This window comes from Crinia signifera, chromosome 9 (assembly GCF_055691185.1).
Source record: "Crinia signifera chromosome 9, ASM5569118v1, whole genome shotgun sequence".
NCBI classification, from domain to species: domain Eukaryota; kingdom Metazoa; phylum Chordata; class Amphibia; order Anura; family Myobatrachidae; genus Crinia; species Crinia signifera.
In genome coordinates this window covers 55,736,663-55,757,939 of record NC_139225.1, presented here as the reverse complement: position 1 = coordinate 55,757,939, position 21,277 = coordinate 55,736,663, and the positions used below count along the sequence as shown (strand labels likewise).

Sequence of the window (21,277 nt, the reverse complement as noted above, 5' to 3'; positions counted from 1 at the left end):
TATCATAGGGTTTGGAAAATCTATATCAGGTGGTGTGAACATCAGAAGGTACACACCTCTAAGTTCAAGGTCAATAGACTTTTGGAGTTTCTACAAGGCGGTTTTTCAGCCGGGCTTAGCCTGCAGTCTTTAAAGGTACAGCTGTCCGCTTTATCCATATTCTTTCAGAAAAGAGTGGCTCTGTTGCCAGAAGTGCATACCTTCTTGCAGGGAGTTATGAGACTTAAACCTCCTTATAGGCAGCCGGTGGCGCCTTGGGATCTGTCTCTGGTTTTGTCGGTTCTACAGAAACCTCCATTTGAGCCTTTAATTTCAGCTGATCTTAAATATCTTTTTTGGAAACTTACATTTCTGTTAGCCATAGCCTTGGCTAGGCGGGTTTCGAAATTGGGGACCGTTTCTGGTTTTTCATGATGACAGGGCTGTTCTTAGAACAGTGTCGAAGTTTCTACCTAAGGTAGTATCAAATTTCCATTTAAACCAGGAGATTGTGCTCCCGGTGTTTTGTCCTCCAGAGGAGGTGAGATATAGGGACAAGCTGAATAAATTGGATGTGGTTCGCGCTCTGCGATTTGCTTTTGGTACTATATGATGTGCAAAAGAGAGTGTGGCCTGCTTCTAAGCAGACCATTGCTAGATGGTTAAGGTTAGTGCATCATGGGGCTACTGCGGAGCAGTTATGCAGGGCTGCCACCTGGTCCTCTGTTCATACCTTTATCAAAATCTACAGGTTCCATGAGTTCGCATCGGAGGATGCTTCATTTGGGCATGCAGTGATGAGAATGGTAAGCCTGAGCGTATCCTCCCAAAGGATCGGCTCTTGAACGTCCCATGGTAGAGCTGCGTCACTAGGATGTACGACAGAGAATAGGGGTATTTTGTAAGAACTTACCGTTCGAATAACTTTCTCTGAGTCCATCCTGGTGAAACAGCGATCCCTCCCTTACGCTCAGTAAGTTTATACCGTTCATGTTTTGTCATGTTATTTGGTTATATTTGATTGTGCATATTAATATGTTCAGGCGTTGTGCTGGGATGCAGAAGGGAGGAGCCTGCCTCTCAAAGAAGTTAGCATAGGTGCCTTGCTTCTGCGGACCCTCCTACATGTGTATTCCACATTTGCATATTATTATTTTTTCCATTTCTTGCGCGGATTGACTATTCACACACTCGCAAGCAGCTGCTCATATCAGGCGCTCAATTGTAAGTTCAGTTACTTTATTAAATCATCATTTCAAAACTATGTCTGCATTGTGTTAGCCTTGACAAGGTATAAACTAGAATGTTTTGCCAATTAAATGTCCTGGGACAGTGTTCACTTCTCACAGCAGGGGAGCCCTGTTCTGGCCATGGACAAAAGGAAGCAGGCTATAAAAGTGTTAGATTTCTGCCATAAACCCTAGCCATGTTGGGGTAACCCATATCTTACTGAAAGGTATGACTATTCATCATCTTAACCAAGAAAGTCATATCAGGTGTATTCCCAAAGGCAGTCGAAAGGCCCGTACACACTACAACAACCCCGCAAACGCCGATATTGGCCAGCAGCAGGACCTGGCGGGGAGGGACCGGCATCAGCAGGTTTGCTTATGCCACACACGAGGGGGTGACGGCGGGAGGGGAACTAGGGTCATGCTGCAACTGCAGCATGGCTGTCATTGACGATATCCTCCCTCGTCCGGACGTGCTTGGACGGGGTCATTAACGTCGCTTGGGGTGCGCATCAATAATGATGCACAGTGTACACAATGGACGATATTGTTCAAAATATCGTTCAGAAAGCCCTTTCTGAACGATTTTGTGTCCAATATCGTCTAGTGTGTATGGGCCTTAATTTGCATCTACACAGACTGTTGTGAGTACAAAGGAGCAATCTTCTTCCAGTCTTTTTGGAGGGTGGGGGCTACTGGGGAAGAATGATTTGCAGACCTATAAGGATCAGCAACACACCCTGATGTTTGTTCACTTTTTCAGGGGAGACCATTTTTCTGTTTCATGAGGGTCTTCCCCAACACAGATCATCTAAAACCTCAAAGAAAAAAAAATGGAAATCATATTCTGCATAATTGAACTGTATTTCTTGTTTATTTACCTGTTTTACTTTGTAACCTTACTTTAGAGATATTTTCGCACTATGCTGTGCTCTATGAATAAATTTGCCTGGAGAGACCAGTGCTGTAATAACTGCAGATTTTTTTTTTTTTAATAGTTTTTATTGACAGAAAATATGTCGTTTCACACAGTAGTATAACTTACACATTACATTCTTTTACAGACATATAGTTTATACATTTTAAAATTGATCAATATATATATATATATATATATATATATATATATATAACTGCAGATTTTTAAGTGTGAATTAAGTGTCTGGTGATCACAAGAGCACTCTTTTAACACTCTGGGCCTGATTCTGGTTCAATTGTGAAAGCAAACTCTCTCTCTAATGGGCAAAACCATGTGCACGGCATGTGGGGCAGATATAACATGTGCAGAGAGTTACATTTGGGTGGGGTGTGTTCAATCTGAAATCTAAATTGCAGTGCAAAAATAAAGTTTTTACTCTGCACAGAAATAAATTGACTCACCCAAATCTAACTCTCTTTGCATGTTACATCAACAACACCTGCAGGAGTTTGCTTTTTTGAGCCAACCTGAATCACCTCTATATGTATGGGGTCTACGACTTGATAATTAAAACACAGCTGGCTCGGGATGTGGGACAGTCCCAAATAAAAACCTGACTGTCTCATGAAAATTGGGACAGTTGAGAGGTATGGTGTACAACTGCCTGTGCAGTGAAACTGCAGGAGGAGAGCAAGCCTTGCCAGAAAAGTACAGAAGCCTGTGCAGTTAAGCCGCCAGTGGATTGTAATCCCAGAGTACAGATGCCTGTGCAGTGAAGCTGCCAGTGGATTGTAAGCCCGGAGAGTACACCTGCCTGTGCAGTGAAGCTGCTAGTGTACTGTAAGCCCGGTTAGTACAGCTGCCTGTAAAGTAAAGCTGCAGGAGTAGTGAAAGCCCGGATAGGAGACTAGAAGACTGTGCAGTTAAGACACCAGTGGATTGAAAGCACAAAGAGTACAGCTGCCTGTGCAGTGAAGCTGCCAGTGTATTGTAAGCCCGGAGAGTAAAGCTGCCTGTGCAGGGGGGGGGGGGCTCTGAGTACCCAGAACACCCCCCCACCCCACCTAGTCTGAAAGTTGAGGGTCCCCTATTTCCATGGGCACAAGAATTAAAAAAATCGTCCCTTGGGAACCGGAGATATCTGACTTCAAAGCAGTGGTCCCCATCAGGGGCGGATCCAGGATAAAATGACAGGGGGGGCACCATGATAAAAGAGGGCTTAGGTGGGGGAGGGCGATGTTAGTGGTGCCAGTGTACATGCTAAGAGAGCGGCAGAGAGAGGGTGGGAATGGGATTAAAAATAGGCCCTGGCATTTAAAGTACGCAGGCCCACCATGGCAACAAAAGTGAAGGATGTAGTTGTGCGTGCGCCGAAGGCGCGCTCCGGGAAAGGGGTGTGGCCACTCAACAGGGGGCATGTCCTTGAGTGTAGTGTACAACACCATATACAACTTCTACACATTTGCAACAAAATACTAGACCCCATTATACTTGCCCCTTACACATGATGCCAAATGGAATGAGCCAAAATTCACATAATGCCACATGGATTGTGTGAAAATTCACATAATGCCACATGGATTGAGCCAAAATTTACATAATAACACACGGATTCAGCCAAAATTCACATAATGCCAATTGGAATGAGCCAAAATTCACATAATGCCACATGGATTGTGTCAAAATTCATAAAATGCCAATTGGAATGAGCCAAAATTCACATAATGCCACACGGATTGAGACAAATTCATAAAATGCCATATGGATTGAGCCAAAATTCACATAATGCCACATGGATTGAGCCAAAATTCACATAATGCCACATGGATTAAGACAAAATTCACATAATGCCACCTGGATTGAGCCAAAATTCACATAATGCCACACGGATTGAGGCAGAATTCACATAATGCCACACAGATTAAGCCAAAATTCATAATACGCTTCATAAACAGGGACATTGTCCACCAAAGGATTTACACCATAATGTCCATTACACGTTAAGTTGCATGCCATTATGTCCATTATGTATTATGCTAAACACCATAATGCCTATTGAAAATTATGCTACATAAGTGCTGCTTATCTACATGCTGATTGCCAAGGGTTCCATGCTCATTGCCAGAGGTTCCATACTCATTGCCATGTGGGATTACATGCTCATTGCCAAGGGGGATACATGTTCGCGGTAAATGGGGGACAGCCGCCATGCAGAAGTGATAGCCACTGACAGTGGCAGAGCATTGCTGTATTCAGAGCACTGCAGGTCCCGGCTAATTGAAATAATACCCCTTTCACACCAGAAAATGCATTCCCAGGTTGGCCCCTTTTACACCAGCCTAGTCCCTGCATTTTCTGGTGTGAGGGGGAGAGAAAACCACCCCTCCCCTTTAACCAGTTATCTCATTTAACCAGCTATATCTTCGGAACCAACGGACCCATTTACATGAGACAAGTATCATCTTGAAGAACATTTGAGTGGGCTTTGAATGATTTTGGTCCAGTGAAACTGGAACGTTTGGTTCCAGAGTAATCTGCCCTCAAAGAACATGAACAGCCATGAAATTACATTTAAAAAATAAAACAATCGGTTTACATGCAATAACTCTGGAACCGAATGACCAATATGGACCAGCCTGGTATCATATTTAAGGCCCAGCGATTTGGAATTAAATGAGATCAATCACAAGCTTCTGTGATGCCTTGGGGGGACTGGCACCCGTCGGAACCGGGTGGGGGTCGGAATTGACGGGTCCCATATTATCCTATGGGGAAAAAACGTTACAGATTTGCCAGGCGATATCTCATGTTCCCGGGGGGCTAGAGACACGGGGCTGGGCTTGTTGGAAAGCCCTGGTCCTCAACTACAAAAGAAATGACAGGGGGGGCACGTGCCCAGGTGCCCCCCCTGAATCCGCCACTGGTCCCCATCCAAGCCTGTTAATTTTTCTTCCTAGTCAGATATTTCAGGTTCTGTCTGACTTTTTCTGAGGGTATATGTTCCCAGAACCAGAGATATCAGCCTTCCAGCAGCTGGTTACTGCTCCAGCTCCACACACCTGGTATGTAGTTTTATATTCTCCTTGGCAGATTGCTCTGCCTCCTGAACTCTGATCCCCTAGTCCCCAATGTCATTTGGTAGGTGGGATTCTCTAGTTTTTAATTAAAATCTAAGAAATCTATTTCCGGGAACTGGAGATATCTGCAGTCAAGCAAGCTGTCCTCCCACCAGAAAATTATGAATAATAAGTCCACTCCACTATACATCCCTCCTCTGCATATTAAACATCCTCTACCACCCTGGAAGTTATGTATCAGGGCCCCTTCATTCAGCCCAATGCCCCCTTCTCCCACCATCTGTGCAGTAAAGGGGTAATTAGTGAAAATTACTGATACAGGCCCTACATGCTGAGCGGTTGATATAATACCCCTACCACCCGTGGGACATCAAAGCTTCCCCCACCCCTACCACTGAAGGATCGGTAGGGGTGGGGGAGGAGAGAAAGCCCGTATAGGAGAGTATAGAAGCCTGTGCAGTGAAGCTGCCAGTGGATTGGAAGAACAGAGATTACAGCTGCCTGTTCAGTTAAGCAGGTGGATCCGGGAGTCCGATGACACACTGTGACATGGAGGGTGAAATTTAATAGGATGAGTGATTCAGAAAGTGAGAGATTTGGTAAGAAATCTCCAGTTTTTTTTAAAGCGGCAATCATTTACAATCATTCCAGTATGATTTTGCAGTGTAAATGATTGCCGCTTTAAAAAAACTGGAGATTTCTTCCCAAATCTTTCTGAATCTCTTATCCTATTAAATCTCACCCGGAGTTTCCTTAATACTGTGTTAGGTAGACTCATCAGGCCCCTTCTAAGAAATAGGCCTATTAGAAAAAAAAGTGGAATCTAGTGTTTTGCATTTGTAATCACGAATAACCCCCAATTCCTGTCTCATCTGTAGAATATTTCATAGGCTGTGGCTCCTTTCCGATGCTTCTATTTGGTTATGTGGTTGACAATGTTTGTTAACAGAAAGATATAAATAATATTCTGTTTGACTTGCTGAAAAGGGGTAGCGGAGGCGTAGATCTATCCAGTTAATACATTCATTGTTCTTGTAAAAAGTGTGTTTATTGTACAGTGAGAGACAGAGGGCAGTATTCAATGAAAATATTCTCCGTGCACGGCGAGCATTTTTTTTTGCTCGCCGTGCACTCTCCGTGATTTTGCGGAGATTCTCCATGTTTGGAGATTCTCCGTCACGGGACTTTAGTAAATATTCAATGCGGCAGATACTCGCCGCCCCTCGCGGCGAGTATCAGCCAATCCGGAGAATGAGGTGACATGGGAGGAGGGCGGGAGAATGATTTCCCGCTCTCCCGTCCCATATAAATAAATTCTCTGCTGCGCACTCTCGCCGTTGGAGAACTGCAGAGAGCAGAGAGCAGAGAGCAGTTGTTCAGCACCTACTAACCTACCTGAATTCAGGAGCCTACGCACCCCCGGAGAGAGGAGAGGAGTGGAGTTTGGAGTGTGGAATTTGTTTTTTTTTTTTTTAGGTGAGAAATCTGTGTAGTGTTATGTCGCCCGCTATGGGGGTTTTGGTTTTACTTTAGGGGGGGCTATGGCAGTTGTGCATTGTGTGATCAGTTGATATTGTTTTGTTGTTTGATTTTGCTGATTTTTTTGGCTTTTATTGTCATGCTGCATGCTTTTTTGGGGTCTTAGGGGGTGCCCAGCTTGCTTCGGGCGTGGCCCTGGGTCCCCCTTTGCAAGGTTTTTTTTTTTTTTTTAAATGGTGCTTTTTTTCTTGCAAAGTGCATTTTTTCTTTAAAGCATGCAGCATGGCTTTTGGGGGTGGGGGTGGGTGCCCCCCTCTCCTGGGTGTGTGATCTGACCTTGCATGGGGCTTTTGGGGGTGTAAATGTGTTTCAGATGTGTTTTTCATGTTTTTTTTTTTATTCCACCAAAAGTCATGCTGCATGCTTTTTTGGGGTCTTAGGGGGTGCCCAGCTTGCTTCGGGCGTGGCCCTGGCTCCCCCTTTGCAAGGTTGGGGTTTTTTTTTTAAATGGTGCTTTTTTTCTTGCAAAGTGCATTTTTTCTTTAAAGCATGCAGCATGGCTTTTGGGGGTGGGGGTGGGTGCCCCCCTCTCCTGGGTGTGTGATCTGACCTTGCATGGGGCTTTTGGGGGTGTAAATGTGTTTCAGATGTGTTTTTCATGTTTTTTTTTTTTCCACCAAAAGTCATGCTGCATGCTTTTTTGGGGTCTTAGGGGGTGCCCAGCTTGCTTCGGGCGTGGCCCTGGCTCCCCCTTTGCAAGGTTGGGTTTTTTTTTTTAAATGGTGCTTTTTTTCTTGCAAAGTGCATTTTTTCTTTAAAGCATGCAGCATGGCTTTTGGGGGTGGGGGTGGGTGCCCCCCTCTCCTGGGTGTGTGATCTGACCTTGCATGGGGCTTTTGGGGGTGTAAATGTGTTTCAGATGTGTTTTTCATGTTTTTTTTTTTTCCACCAAAAGTCATGCTGCATGCTTTTTTGGGGTCTTAGGGGGTGCCCAGCTTGCTTCGGGCGTGGCCCTGGCTCCCCCTTTGCAAGGTTGGGTTTTTTTTTTTAAATGGTGCTTTTTTTCTTGCAAAGTGCATTTTTTCTTTAAAGCATGCAGCATGGCTTTTGGGGGTGGGGGTGGGTGCCCCCCTCTCCTGGGTGTGTGATCTGACCTTGCATGGGGCTTTTGGGGGTGTAAATGTGTTTCAGATGTGTTTTTCATGTTTTTTTTTTCCACCAAAAGTCATGCTGCATGCTTTTTTGGGGTCTTAGGGGGTGCCCAGCTTGCTTCGGGCGTGGCCCTGGCTCCCCCTTTGCAAGGTTGGGTTTTTTTTTTTAAATGGTGCTTTTTTTCTTGCAAAGTACATTTTTTCTTTAAAGCATGCAGCATGGCTTTTGGGGGTGGGGGTGGGTGCCCCCCTCTCCTGGGTGTGTGATCTGACCTTGCATGGGGCTTTTGGGGGTGTAAATGTGTTTCAGATGTGTTTTTCATGTTTTTTTTTTTTCCACCAAAAGTCATGCTGCATGCTTTTTTGGGGTCTTAGGGGGTGCCCAGCTTGCTTCGGGCGTGGCCCTGGCTCCCCCTTTGCAAGGTTGGGGGTTTTTTTTTAAATGGTGCTTTTTTTCTTGCAAAGTGCATTTTTTCTTTAAAGCATGCAGCATGGCTTTTGGGGGTGGGGGTGGGTGCCCCCCTCTCCTGGGTGTGTGATCTGACCTTGCATGGGGCTTTTGGGGGTGTAAATGTGTTTCAGATGTGTTTTTCATGTTTTTTTTTTTCCACCAAAAGTCATGCTGCATGCTTTTTTGGGGTCTTAGGGGGTGCCCAGCTTGCTTCGGGCGTGGCCCTGGCTCCCCCTTTGCAAGGTTGGGTTTTTTTTTTTAAATGGTGCTTTTTTTCTTGCAAAGTGCATTTTTTCTTTAAAGCATGCAGCATGGCTTTTGGGGGTGGGGGTGGGTGCCCCCCTCTCCTGGGTGTGTGATCTGACCTTGCATGGGGCTTTTGGGGGTGTAAATGTGTTTCAGATGTGTTTTTCATGTTTTTTTTCCACCAAAAGTCATGCTGCATGCTTTTTTGGGGTCTTAGGGGGTGCCCAGCTTGCTTCGGGCGTGGCCCTGGCTCCCCCTTTGCAAGGTTTTTTTTTTTTTTTAAATGGTGCTTTTTTTCTTGCAAAGTGCATTTTTTCTTTAAAGCATGCAGCATGGCTTTTGGGGGTGGGGGTGGGTGCCCCCCTCTCCTGGGTGTGTGATCTGACCTTGCATGGGGCTTTTGGGGGTGTAAATGTGTTTCAGATGTGTTTTTCATGTTTTTTTCCACCAAAAGTCATGCTGCATGCTTTTTTGGGGTCTTAGGGGGTGCCCAGCTTGCTTCGGGCGTGGCCCTGGGTCCCCCTTTGCAAGGTTTTTTTTTTTTTTTTAAATGGTGCTTTTTTTCTTGCAAAGTGCATTTTTTCTTTAAAGCATGCAGCATGGCTTTTGGGGGTGGGGGTGGGTGCCCCCCTCTCCTGGGTGTGTGATCTGACCTTGCATGGGGCTTTTGGGGGTGTAAATGTGTTTCAGACGGATTTCTCATCTATTTTTTTCTCCTTTATATACAACAGGTATGTCGAGGCCAAACAGAGCACGTGGACCCCCTTCCCCTCTTTTTTCCCATACAGGTGAGTCCAGTCAGGAAGCAATGGAATCAAGGGAGGAAGAAACGGAGACCATTCCTACGTTGGCGAGGAATCCTAACCGGCCGGTGCAGGATGTAGCGGAAAGCCAAGGACAAGGAGTGCAACGCACACAAACAATAACTAAAAGAAGACAGGTACTGTAACTTACGGAATAATGAATATGCACACCAGGATGACATACAATCAAAACCAAACTAATTTTTGTTTAATCATTTTTTCAAAAAACAGGCCACAGATGAGGAACAACCCAGTGGATCGGGTGCACAACCGTCTGCACCAAAGAAAAAAAGAGGACGGAAGAAGAAGGGACCCACAGAGGATGCAACAGCGGAAGAGAACACTCCGTTCACTACAACGGAGAATAATGTTCTGGTGGAATACGCGTACAAATTCCAGGACAAGCTGTTTGGTGTACGCAGACAGGAGACCAGCTTCAAGGAGCGAAACAAGATCTGGTCATACATTGCTGAGAAGGTACGCTCTACAGCTGTTTACATCCTTTTAATTCAACTTGTTCATAAGGTCCTTTTTCCAGTTTAATTCCAGATTTATTGATGTATATTTTCACTTCCATCATAGGTTACAGCTGTGAGTGGCAACCCAAAGGATGCAGACAAATGCCACAAACGATTCAATGACTGTCGCCAGCAAACGAAGAAGAAGATGGGAAAGGTACGGCAACATGGTTTGGGGACTGGAGGAGGCTCTCCATTACATATGAAATGGCTTCCATGGGAGGAAGTCATCCAGGCCCACTTCAATCCCATCATGGTTGAAGGAGTACCAGGTTCGGTGGAGTCTAATGTACGCCGGGCCGAAGTGTTGAATGCACAGGCAGATGCGATTCCCAGACAGCACAGAAGACGACGAGAGGAAACACCAGCAGGAACCTCTTCGCAAAGACCACAGGAGGGTAAGCATTTGTGATTAACATATGAGAATTTTTTTTACACTTTTCAACTTAAATGATTTTCTGACATTTGTATAACAGATGTTCAAGCAGAAAACACAGCAGCTGTAACTGCACCAGCTCCAACTACAATCAACCAGGAAAATCCACCCGACGAAGAATCGACGGCACAAGAGACCTTCACCCTGGAACTTTGTCCACTTAGTCACTTGGAAAGCTCAAATGTGACTGAAGACACCTTCATTGGATTTGAAGGAAGCAGTTTGTCTACTTCCCAGCGAACAGAAGAAACAGGATTTTCCATTCAACAACCGAGTTTCCAGCTTTCCAACCTGGATATCGTAGAGGAATCGGAGGAAGAGGAGGTGGATGCAATAACAACACCGCCATTGCAACGTAAGCTATAATCCTTATTTTAAACCTTGTGTTACAGTTATAAAAATGGGTCATTTTGCAGTTTCTCAGACAATCTTTTCTTGATTATTGTAGCGGACTTGCAGCTGATTGAAGACATCCAGCAACGCCAGACTCCATCACGTGTGCAGAGAGTACGTCAAATGGCAGCAGTCATCGAAGACAGCCAGAACCAGTACCGCCTCATGATGGAACAACGGATGACTGCCATGGAGAGGCACCTGGAAACGCTGGCAACATCAATGGCTGACATTGAAAGACGAAGGCAAGAGGACTGGGCAGAAATCGAAAGACGACGTCATGAAGACTGGCTGGAATCCGAACGCAGACGACAAGAAGACAGCAAGGGACTTCGAGAAAGCATTCAGATTTTGACAACGGGAATCTACAAGCTGGTAGAGAACGTCACGTGTCAACAGGAGACCTTGAGGAACATGTCTGCTTGCCAGACTCAAATCTCTGCAAGCTGCATGCTAATTGCCAACTGCCTGAGGACCAGGAATGAACAGGACTACGTGGGACAACAAAGAAGTTCAGACCTAACGACGCCACATCTACACCAGCAGCCTGTGCATCCACCTACATTCATGTATGGTCCATCCCAGTCTTACCAAGGATACTCTGGACTGTACAGCCATCCACCTCCGTCAAGCACCGTCCAAAGGCCAAGCAGACCACCAAGACACTCAACACCTGAAAGAGCATCAACCACCCAAGCACCAGCTGAGGAGGAAGAGGAGCACACATTGTGAACACGGTTGTATATTTCCTTATATATTTTGATTTGTATGTCTATTATCTTAATTCTTACTTATTTATGTTTATGTTCTCATCCCTTCTTTCTATTTTGTTCAATTTTGTGTGTTTATTTAACCCCTGCTTTTACATTTTCAGCTGTGTTCATAAAGGAGTTGGGCGTTACAGATATGCAATGGATGCGCGTGCATGCATTGTAAATTGTTGGGAAATGATGAGAGCTCCTTAACAATGGTGGATGTAATAATGGGCCAAAAAACAGCAATCTGATCCCACATTTTCTTTTTTCCCAAAAATCTTTAATTTTGTTTGTGAAATATGTTATATTGAATGCCAGATGTATCACCATTTTTCCCTAATTTTTTTTTCAGATGTTGCAAAGAAGATTGGTTAGAGTTGAAATCGTGACTCATCTATTTTTGAAGCGGACAGAATGAGACAACATGATCGCATAATGGTGAGTTACAATAACGGTGCACTTGTGTTATCGCACAGGCCAAGCGCTGGACTCCAGCCTTTGGCCTGTGAGATAGAACAACTGCTCTTTGCAAGTGTTTGCGCCAGCAAAGCTCCATTCCACAGGCTCCACGCACCCACCCAACCGTGCACTTGTGTTATCGCACAGGCCAAGCGCTGGACTCCAGCCTTTGGCCTGTGAGATAGAACAACTGCTCTTTGCAAGTGTTTGCGCCAGCAAAGCTCCATTCCACAGGCTCCACGCACCCACCCAACCGTGCACTTGTGTTATCGCACAGGCCAAGCGCTGGACTCCAGCCTTTGGCCTGTGAGATAGAACAACTGCTCTTTGCAAGTGTTTGCGCCAGCAAAGCTCCATTCCACAGGCTCCACGCACCCACCCAACCGTGCACTTGTGTTATCGCACAGGCCAAGCGCTGGACTCCTGCCTTTGGCCTGTGAGATAGAACAACTGCTCTTTGCAAGTGTTTGCGCCAGCAAAGCTCCATTCCACAGGCTCCACGCACCCACCCAACCGTGCACTTGTGTTATCGCACAGGCCAAGCGCTGGACTCCAGCCTTTGGCCTGTGAGATAGAACAACTGCTCTTTGCAAGTGTTTGCGCCAGCAAAGCTCCATTCCACAGGCTCCACGCACCCACCCAACCGTGCACTTGTGTTATCGCACAGGCCAAGCGCTGGACTCCAGCCTTTGGCCTGTGAGATAGAACAACTGCTCTTTGCAAGTGTTTGCGCCAGCAAAGCTCCATTCCACAGGCTCCACGCACCCACCCAACCGTGCACTTGTGTTATCGCACAGGCCAAGCGCTGGACTCCAGCCTTTGGCCTGTGAGATAGAACAACTGCTCTTTGCTCTTTGCAAGTGTTTGCGCCAGCAAAGCTCCATTCCACAGGCTCCACGCACTCACCCAACCGTGCACTTGTGTTATCGCACAGGCCAAGCGCTGGACTCCAGCCTTTGGCCTGTGAGATAGAACAACTGCTCTTTGCAAGTGTTTGCAATAAATACATTATTAATTTATTTTATCTGTTTTTAATTACAGGTAGGTTCTACTGCAATCAAATGAAGATTACAAAGTAATGAAAGACAATTGAAATTTCTCAACACTTTTATTTTTAACATGAAACATAATTATGTAATTTTTTTCTAATAAAAAAAGAAAAAAAAGTGGTGTGTCAAGTGTTTAAATTGTTAACAAGGTGTAGATTCATTGCAAGTGTCCATTAATGTTCAGAAGGTATAGCCCTTAGGTATAGGTATAGGTCCAGGGCAAGTGTCCCAAAGGTATAGGTCCAGGGCAAGTGTCCCAAAGGTATAGGTCCATGGCAAGTGTCCCAAAGGTATAGGTCCAGGGCAAGTGTCCGAAAGGTCCAGGGCAAATGTACCAAATTGTTCTCATGGTAAAGGACCAGGGCAAGTGTTCCCAAATATTCGGAGGAATCTGTAAGACAATTTTTTTTCAACTATCATTTTTATTGATAAGTAGATTTATATTAAAGTACAAATAAGGATGTCTTCCTGATAGTGCGACACTCACCTGATAACAGCAGCAAGTCGACATATAAAGTAGTCATGGAGCACACATCATCAGGTCCAGCCTGTTCGAAAAGTAGGGGGTGACACACATCACTCCACAGCCATTTGGGATCAACCGACGGAAGATGCTGGAAGAAAAAAACAGAAGGTATTATTCCAATTACACAAGGCCCCATTCCTCCCACCTTCCCCATGGGGAAGCGATGCTCACCTGGTGACAGCTCCTGGGAATCAGGCAAGCAGCATCACAACAGCAGGGGTTCCCCCATATACACAGGTATTCATCTGTAGGTCCCAAAACCATTCCGCCTGAAGAAGCTAGAAGAGAAAAAGAAGGTGTATTATTAACATTACACAGGGCCCCATTCCTCCCACCTTCCCCATGGGGAAGCGATGCTCACCTGGTGACAGCTCCTGGGAATCAGGCAAGCAGCATCACAACAGCAGGGGTTCCCCCATATACACAGGTATTCATCTGTAGGTCCCAAAAAACTATTCCAACTGAAGAAGCTAGAAGAGAAAAAGAAGGTGTATTATTAACATTACACAGGGCCCCATTCCTCCCACCTTCCCCATGGGGAAGCGATGCTCACCTGGTGACAGCTCCTGGGAATCAGGCAAGCAGCATCACAACAGCAGGGGTTCCCCCATATACACAGGTATTCATCTGTAGGTCCCAAAACCATTCCGCCTGAAGAAGCTAGAAGAGAAAAAGAAGGTGTATTATTAACATTACACAGGGCCTCATTCCTCCCACCTTCCCCATGGGGAAGCGATGCTCACCTGGTGACAGCTCCTGGGAATCAGGCAAGCAGCATCACAACAGCAGGGGTTCCCCCATATACACAGGTATTCATCTGTAGGTCCCAAAACCATTCCGCCTGAAGAAGCTAGAAGAGAAAAAGAAGGTGTATTATTAACATTACACAGGGCCCCATTCCTCCCACCTTCCCCATGGGGAAGCGATGCTCACCTGGTGACAGCTCCTGGGAATCAGGCAAGCAGCATCACAACAGCAGGGGTTCCCCCATATACACAGGTATTCATCTGTAGGTCCCAAAACCATTCCGCCTGAAGAAGCTAGAAGAGAAAAAGAAGGTGTATTATTAACATTACACAGGGCCTCATTCCTCCCACCTTCCCCATGGGGAAGCGATGCTCACCTGGTGACAGCTCCTGGGAATCAGGCAAGCAGCATCACAACAGCAGGGGTTCCCCCATATACACAGGTATTCATCTGTAGGTCCCAAAACCATTCCGCCTGAAGAAGCTAGAAGAGAAAAAGAAGGTGTATTATTAACATTACACAGGGCCCCATTCCTCCCACCTTCCCCATGGGGAAGCGATGCTCACATGGTGACAGCTCCTGGGAATCAGGCAAGCTGCATCACAACAGCAGGGGTTCCCCCATATACACAGGTATTCATCTGTAGGTCCCAAAACCATTCCGCCTGAAGAAGCTAGAAGAGAAAAAGAAGGTGTATTATTAACATTACACAGGGCCCCATTCCTCCCACCTTCCCCATGGGGAAGCGATGCTCACCTGGTGACAGCTCCTGGGAATCAGGCAAGCTGCATCACAACAGCAGGGGTTCCCCCATATACACAGGTATTCATCTGTAGGTCCCAAAACCATTCCGCCTGAAGAAGCTAGAAGAGAAAAAGAAGGTGTATTATTAACATTACACAGGGCCCCATTCCTCCCACCTTCCCCATGGGGAAGCGATGCTCACCTGGTGACAGCTCCTGGGAATCAGGCAAGCTGCATCACAACAGCAGGGGTTCCCCCATATACACAGGTATTCATCTGTAGGTCCCAAAACCATTCCGCCTGAAGAAGCTAGAAGAGAAAAAGAAGGTGTATTATTAACATTACACAGGGCCCCATTCCTCCCACCTTCCCCATGGGGAAGCGATGCTCACCTGGTGACAGCTCCTGGGAATCAGGCAAGCAGCATCACAACAGCAGGGGTTCCCCCATATACACAGGTATTCATCTGTAGGTCCCAAAACCATTCCGCCTGAAGAAGCTAGAAGAGAAAAAGAAGGTGTATTATTAACATTACACAGGGCCTCATTCCTCCCACCTTCCCCATGGGGAAGCGATGCTCACCTGGTGACAGCTCCTGGGAATCAGGCAAGCAGCATCACAACAGCAGGGGTTCCCCCATATACACAGGTATTCATCTGTAGGTCCCAAAACCATTCCGCCTGAAGAAGCTAGAAGAGAAAAAGAAGGTGTATTATTAACATTACACAGGGCCCCATTCCTCCCACCTTCCCCATGGGGAAGCGATGCTCACCTGGTGACAGCTCCTGGGAATCAGGCAAGCAGCATCACAACAGCAGGGGTTCCCCCATATACACAGGTATTCATCTGTAGGTCCCAAAACCATTCCGCCTGAAGAAGCTAGAAGAGAAAAAGAAGGTGTATTATTAACATTACACAGGGCCCCATTCCTCCCACCTTCCCCATGGGGAAGCGATGCTCACCTGGTGACAGCTCCTGGGAATCAGGCAAGCTGCATCACAACAGCAGGGGTTCCCCCATATACACAGGTATTCATCTGTAGGTCCCAAAACCATTCCGCCTGAAGAAGCTAGAAGAGAAAAAGAAGGTGTATTATTAACATTACACAGGGCCCCATTCCTCCCACCTTCCCCATGGGGAAGCGATGCTCACCTGGTGACAGCTCCTGGGAATCAGGCAAGCTGCATCACAACAGCAGGGGTTACCCATATACAGGGGCGGATTGGCCTACCGGGAAACCGGGCTGTTTCCCGGTGGGCCGGCATATTTTTTAAGTGAAAGGCCGCCCTCCCTCCTTTACAGGGCCGGCCGCGGCATCTACGTGCATTTTGCCCTATGTAAAGATGGCCGCGGCCGGCCTCGAGCTGTGCCAAAGTTAAAATGGCCGCGGGAGTGCTGGTGCGCATGCGCGGCGCACGCAGCTGCTCCCGCGGTCCAGACAGAGGCTGCCGCTTGTTATGGTCTGGCCGCCCTCCCTCCCTCCCTCCTTCACAGGGCCGGCCGCGGCATCTTCTTGAACTTTGCCCTTAGTAAAGATGGCCGCGGCCGGCCTCGACTTCGGCACAGTTAAAATGGCCGCGGGAGCGCTGGTGCGCATGCGCGGCGCACGCAGCTGCTCCCGCGGTCCAGTGAGACTCTGCCGCTTTGCGTCCTGCTCCAGCCTCTCGCCCGCCCGCCCTTCTTCCTTCCCTCCCTCCCTCTTTTACAGGGCCGGCCGCGGCATCTCCGTGCACTGTTCCCTGATTAAAGATGGCCGCGGCCGGCCTCGCATTGTCCCACATTTAAAATGGCCGCGGGAGAGCTGGTGCGCATGCGCGTGCGCACACAGCCGCTCCCGCGGTCCGGGGAAAGGCTGGCTGGCTGCTTTGCCCGGCCACACGTGTGTTCAGACGCCACAAGAACGCCAGAGGGCTCCTGAAAAAGGCTGCAAACATCCGGAGCGGGGCCTGACGTCGGCGTGGAGGTATGCGCAAGGGGTAGGGGGAGCGTCGCAAGTGATGTGTTTGCCCCATTGATGCACAGCTGGAGTCACACTTACATATTGTGGCATGCCCAGAAATTGTGCATTTGGATTTAAAAGTGTCCATGTGTCACCCATCCCCTAAGCTCAGTATGGCAGCATGCAGAAACATTTTATCTGTAACAGTGACTGACACTGAATTCTATTGGCATATGTATATTGGTCATCACGGTGTGTGTGGCATATGTATAATGGGCATCACGGTGTGAGGCATATGTATAATGAGCATCACGGTGTTTGGCATATGTATATTGGGCATCACGGTGTGTGGTATATGTATAATGAGCCTCACGGTGTGTGGCATATGTATAATGGGCATCACGGTGTGCGGCAAATGTATAATGGGCATCACGGTGTGTGGCATATGTATAATGGGCATCACTGTCTCCCCTCCCTGCATCCTCCACCACTTTGTGACTCCCCTCCCTGCATCCTCTGCCACTCTGCATTCCCACTCCTACCCTGCATCCTGGGCCACCATGCCCCACACACTCTGCGTCCTGTGCCACCCTGTGTAAATCCTCACTCCCTTCATTCTCGGCCACTCTGCATCTCTCCTCCCAGCATTCTACGCCACCCTCCATCCCCCCTCCCTCCCTGCATCCTCTTCCACCCTGCCACTCTACTGTGTTGGGAGACCCCCTTTCACCCCCGCCCCCCCCCCCCCCCGCTGTCTATATCTCCCCAGCCCCACAGGCTGCAGAATAAACGCTGTACGCATGCGCCTATTCTGCAGCCTGAGGGGCTGGGGACATAGCCAGCAGCTCAGAGAGCCACTAGCCATGCCCTCACAGCGGCAAAAATTGGGTGTGGCCTTGTTGAAATAGGCCACACCCCCATATTGATAGGCCACACCCCCAAAAAAAATCGGCGCGCCTCCGGCGCGCAGCTACACTACCGACTCCATTAGGGCTGCTTCAAAATATTTCCCGGGCTGGTTTTAATTCCCAATCCGCCCCTGCCCATATACACAGGTATTCATCTGTAGGCCCAAAAAACTATTCCAACTGAAGAAGCTAGAAGAGAAAAAGAAGGTATTATTAACATTACACAGTGCCCCATTCCTCCCACCATAACCATGGGGAAGCGATGCTCACCTGGTGACAGCTCCAAAGTAGCATAAGTTCAACAAAATGATCGGCAAACAACAAGGAACAACCAAACTAGTGGGCCAACAGATGTAAACAAAAAGAACCACGCCAAATAAACTCTGAAAAACATGAAATAAAAATATAGATAGCATTAAAAAAATATATTTATAAAAAAATAAGAAACTATGGAATAAAAATACTCACAGCGTGAAAAATAAGTCCGGATGAGTCGAGCTCTCGCTGTATCTCGTTCATTCATACCGGTGTGCAAATCTGTAGAAAGGTCCCCATGCCGGAAAACCTCGGCATCTACAGTCACCGGCAAACGGTTTGCGATACAAATGTTGTGTAGCACACAACAGGCATTAATTATACCGCAAACCTTCGCCGGTGAGTATAAAAGGGCTCCACCGGTCTTGTCTAAACATCTGAACCGGCTTTTAAGGACACCGAAGGTTCGCTCAATTACTGCCCTCGCTGTCGTATGAGCCTTTTGGTAGTTTTCTGCAGCTTCGCCCACCGGATCAGACAATGGGGTCAGGAGCCAGTCCTTATTGGGATAACCGCCATCACCTATATCAAAAAATGAAAAAATACAATTGTAGATATTTGTATTGCAATAACAAAAAAAAAAAAAAGGAATAGGCTACTCACCTAACAGCCAGCCGTCCGGCATTCGACCGTGCTCGAAATCGGCATACAAGGCAGACTGGCTTAAAATGAACGAGTCGTGGGCCGACCCAGGAAAACCCACGAGTAAATCAGTAATTTTCATTCGGTGGTCGCAGACCACCTGAACGTTCAGTGAGTGAAAATGTTTTCGATTGCGAAAACACTCCTCACTTTCACGCGGTGGTCTGAACGCCACATGGGTGCAGTCGATCGCGCCCAGCACATTGGGGAACTTCCATTTTGAATAAAAAACAAATCTGATCTCATTCCAACCGCTCTCTTGATCTGGGAATTTTATAAACTGGGTTGTCAATTTGCGGAATGCCTTTATGACCTGGCCTATACAGCGCGAAAGGGTCGGCTGTGAGTATCCGCAGGTTTGGCTCAAAGTGGGCTGGAATGTGCCCGACGCAAAAAAATGCAACGCACCCAACAGTTTCTGGAAACCGGTGAGTGCGTGATTGCCCCGTCCCCGAGCGACCAGGTCTGGCTCCATGAGATCATAGAGCATGTGGATTGCCTCAGACGAAAGGCGATAATTAGATATCACCTCCGCCTCGGTGAGATCACCCAGTTCACGCCTACTACGAAAATGGCGTGGACGTGGGACTGAAACCCGCACTGCCTCACCTAATGGAGCTATCGCCGAAACACTAGTGCCATCATCCAAGTCTGATTCCTCCTCCACGCAGGCATTCAGCATGAACGTGACAAAAGTGTCCCTAAACAACTCCATAACTGTAGACAGTGTTAAGAAATTGCAGACAAATGCAAAAAAACGCAAATTACCCTGAAAAAACGTTTCCAAACAGCAGACTGCAAAAGCTGTGTTATCTCCTCAAAGGCCAAACGAAGGAGTGAGGTGGGGAGGTGATTCATGGGTAAAAAACGTGTGGAGAATCATGGGTAAAATAATGCATGCTGGGTAAAAAAAAAATAAACTTATAAATCAGATATATATTTATAATGAACTTGGAGAACAAAATGAACTTGAAGGAAACTCAAAATAAATTAAAATACACTAGTACAGTTTATATTAACACTGCAAAATGCTTATTGCATGAATTCAGAATACTTTTCTCCATGAAAAGATGACGAGGGATACACGGAGAGGCACGGAGAACTTTACCTAGAAATTTATTCTCCATCTTCGCATTGAATACACTCATGGAGAGTGACGGCGAGAGACGGAGAATCTACATGTAAAATCCCATTGACAACACGCGGAGAGTGGCGGCGAGTAAAAGACGGAGAGCACGCAATAAATCACTGTTCTCCGACGGCGAAAATGTCACATTGAATAGGGTGGCTCGCCTTTGGAGAAAAAAAAACTCTCTCCACGGCGAAAAAAGCACAAATTCTCCACAAAACACGGAGAACTTTTCTCATTGAATACTGCCCAGAGCCTGAAGCAATATACTGTAACAAACTGTGGTACAAAGGTACCAGGAATCAAAGCACACTGCCCAGTGCAATATTTATATATATATATATATATATATATATGTGTGTGTGTGTGTGTGAATATATATAGTATGGGCAGATAATATTTTTAATGTGTTAACACCCACATCACGTGACCCGGCAGCTCTCAGACCCAGCAGCAGGAAGCACAGCACATTTTTGCACCATGACGAAGCAGCCAAGTTCCAAGCACATGCGCATCAGCATTTGGAGGACGCCAGTTGCCAAAGTCCCTATGCATGTGCTGCCACACTGGGAAGACACCTGGATACTGCTGCCAAGGTCTCTGTGCATATACAACAATGCTAAAGGCCAGCAGAGGGGCCAGTGCTGCCAGATAGGAGGAGGGAGGAGATCACCGGCTGCATGCTTCTTGGGAAGACACTGAATATCCAAAAAAGGCTAAATCACATCATCATACCACCGTGAGTTTGCCTCTAGACAAGGCTGTAATTACAACTACAGTAGCACATGACTAGTATAAATGGGGGGCATCATTAAGGCGTCTATGGACACTGTGTAGTCTGTGTAGTGTGTATCCATGCCTAGTAGTTGAGGGGAGGATGCTACTGCCGGCCTATACCAGAGGGGTACTTCAGGGGAGGATGCCACTACAGGCCCATACCAGAGAGGTACTGGAGGGGAGGATGCCACTGTAGGCCCATAACAGAGGGGTACATGAGGGGCAGATGCCACTGCAGCCCCATAACAGAGTGTTACATGAGGGGAGATGCCATACCAGAGGGGTACTTGAGGGGAAGATGCCACTTCAGGCTCATAACAGATGGGGTACATGACGGGAGGTTGCCACTGCAGGCCCATACCAGAGGGGTATTTGAGGGGAGGATGCCACTGCAGACCCATACCAGAGGGGTAATTGAGGGGAGGATGCCACTGCAGGCCATACCAGAGGGGTATAGATAGATGGAGCCGCCGTCAGCCAGCCTGCCCAATCGCCAGATCTCATGTGAAAAAAACCATGTCGACCTCGCGACCTGTCGACGAAAGTCATGTTGACTTTTTCACCTGTCTACATTCTATATGTCGTATTCTGACCTTGTCGGGA

At 47.1% G+C, this 21,277-nt stretch overlaps 1 protein-coding gene and 2 long non-coding RNA genes across 4 annotated transcripts; 1 reads left to right on the top strand and 2 right to left on the bottom strand.

The window, feature by feature from the left end:
* The first annotated feature begins 10,395 nt into the window (after positions 1 to 10,395).
* Positions 10,396 to 11,690, top strand: LOC146036594 (uncharacterized). The gene is made up of 2 exons (XM_083160541.1): positions 10,396 to 10,646; positions 10,740 to 11,690. The coding sequence occupies exon 2, from the start codon at positions 10,808 to 10,810 to the stop codon at positions 11,414 to 11,416; it is 609 nt and encodes a 202-aa protein (XP_083016667.1). The 5' UTR covers positions 10,396 to 10,646; positions 10,740 to 10,807; the 3' UTR covers positions 11,417 to 11,690.
* A 1,386-nt stretch (positions 11,691 to 13,076) lies between these two features.
* On the bottom strand, positions 13,077 to 16,389 carry LOC146036593 (uncharacterized). Of its 2 annotated transcripts, none has more exons than XR_014460872.1 (5): positions 16,117 to 16,389; positions 13,835 to 13,943; positions 13,645 to 13,751; positions 13,435 to 13,561; positions 13,077 to 13,338 (listed from the first exon to the last, which is right to left on the bottom strand). It is a non-coding gene; the product is annotated as an uncharacterized LOC146036593 (long non-coding RNA). The 2 variants fall into 2 exon arrangements; XR_014460873.1 differs by lacking the exon at positions 16,117 to 16,389 and adding an exon at positions 14,027 to 14,135.
* Positions 14,793 to 15,465, bottom strand: LOC146036591 (uncharacterized). The gene is made up of 4 exons (XR_014460871.1): positions 15,357 to 15,465; positions 15,167 to 15,273; positions 14,977 to 15,083; positions 14,793 to 14,893 (listed from the first exon to the last, which is right to left on the bottom strand). It is a non-coding gene; the product is annotated as an uncharacterized LOC146036591 (long non-coding RNA).
* Positions 16,390 to 21,277: the final 4,888 nt, after the last annotated feature.

What these genes read in the sequence shown, in the direction of transcription:
- LOC146036594 (XM_083160541.1), top strand. Translation starts at nt 10,808, where the DNA reads ATGGCAGCAGTCATCGAAGACAGCCAGAACCAGTACCGCCTCATGATG.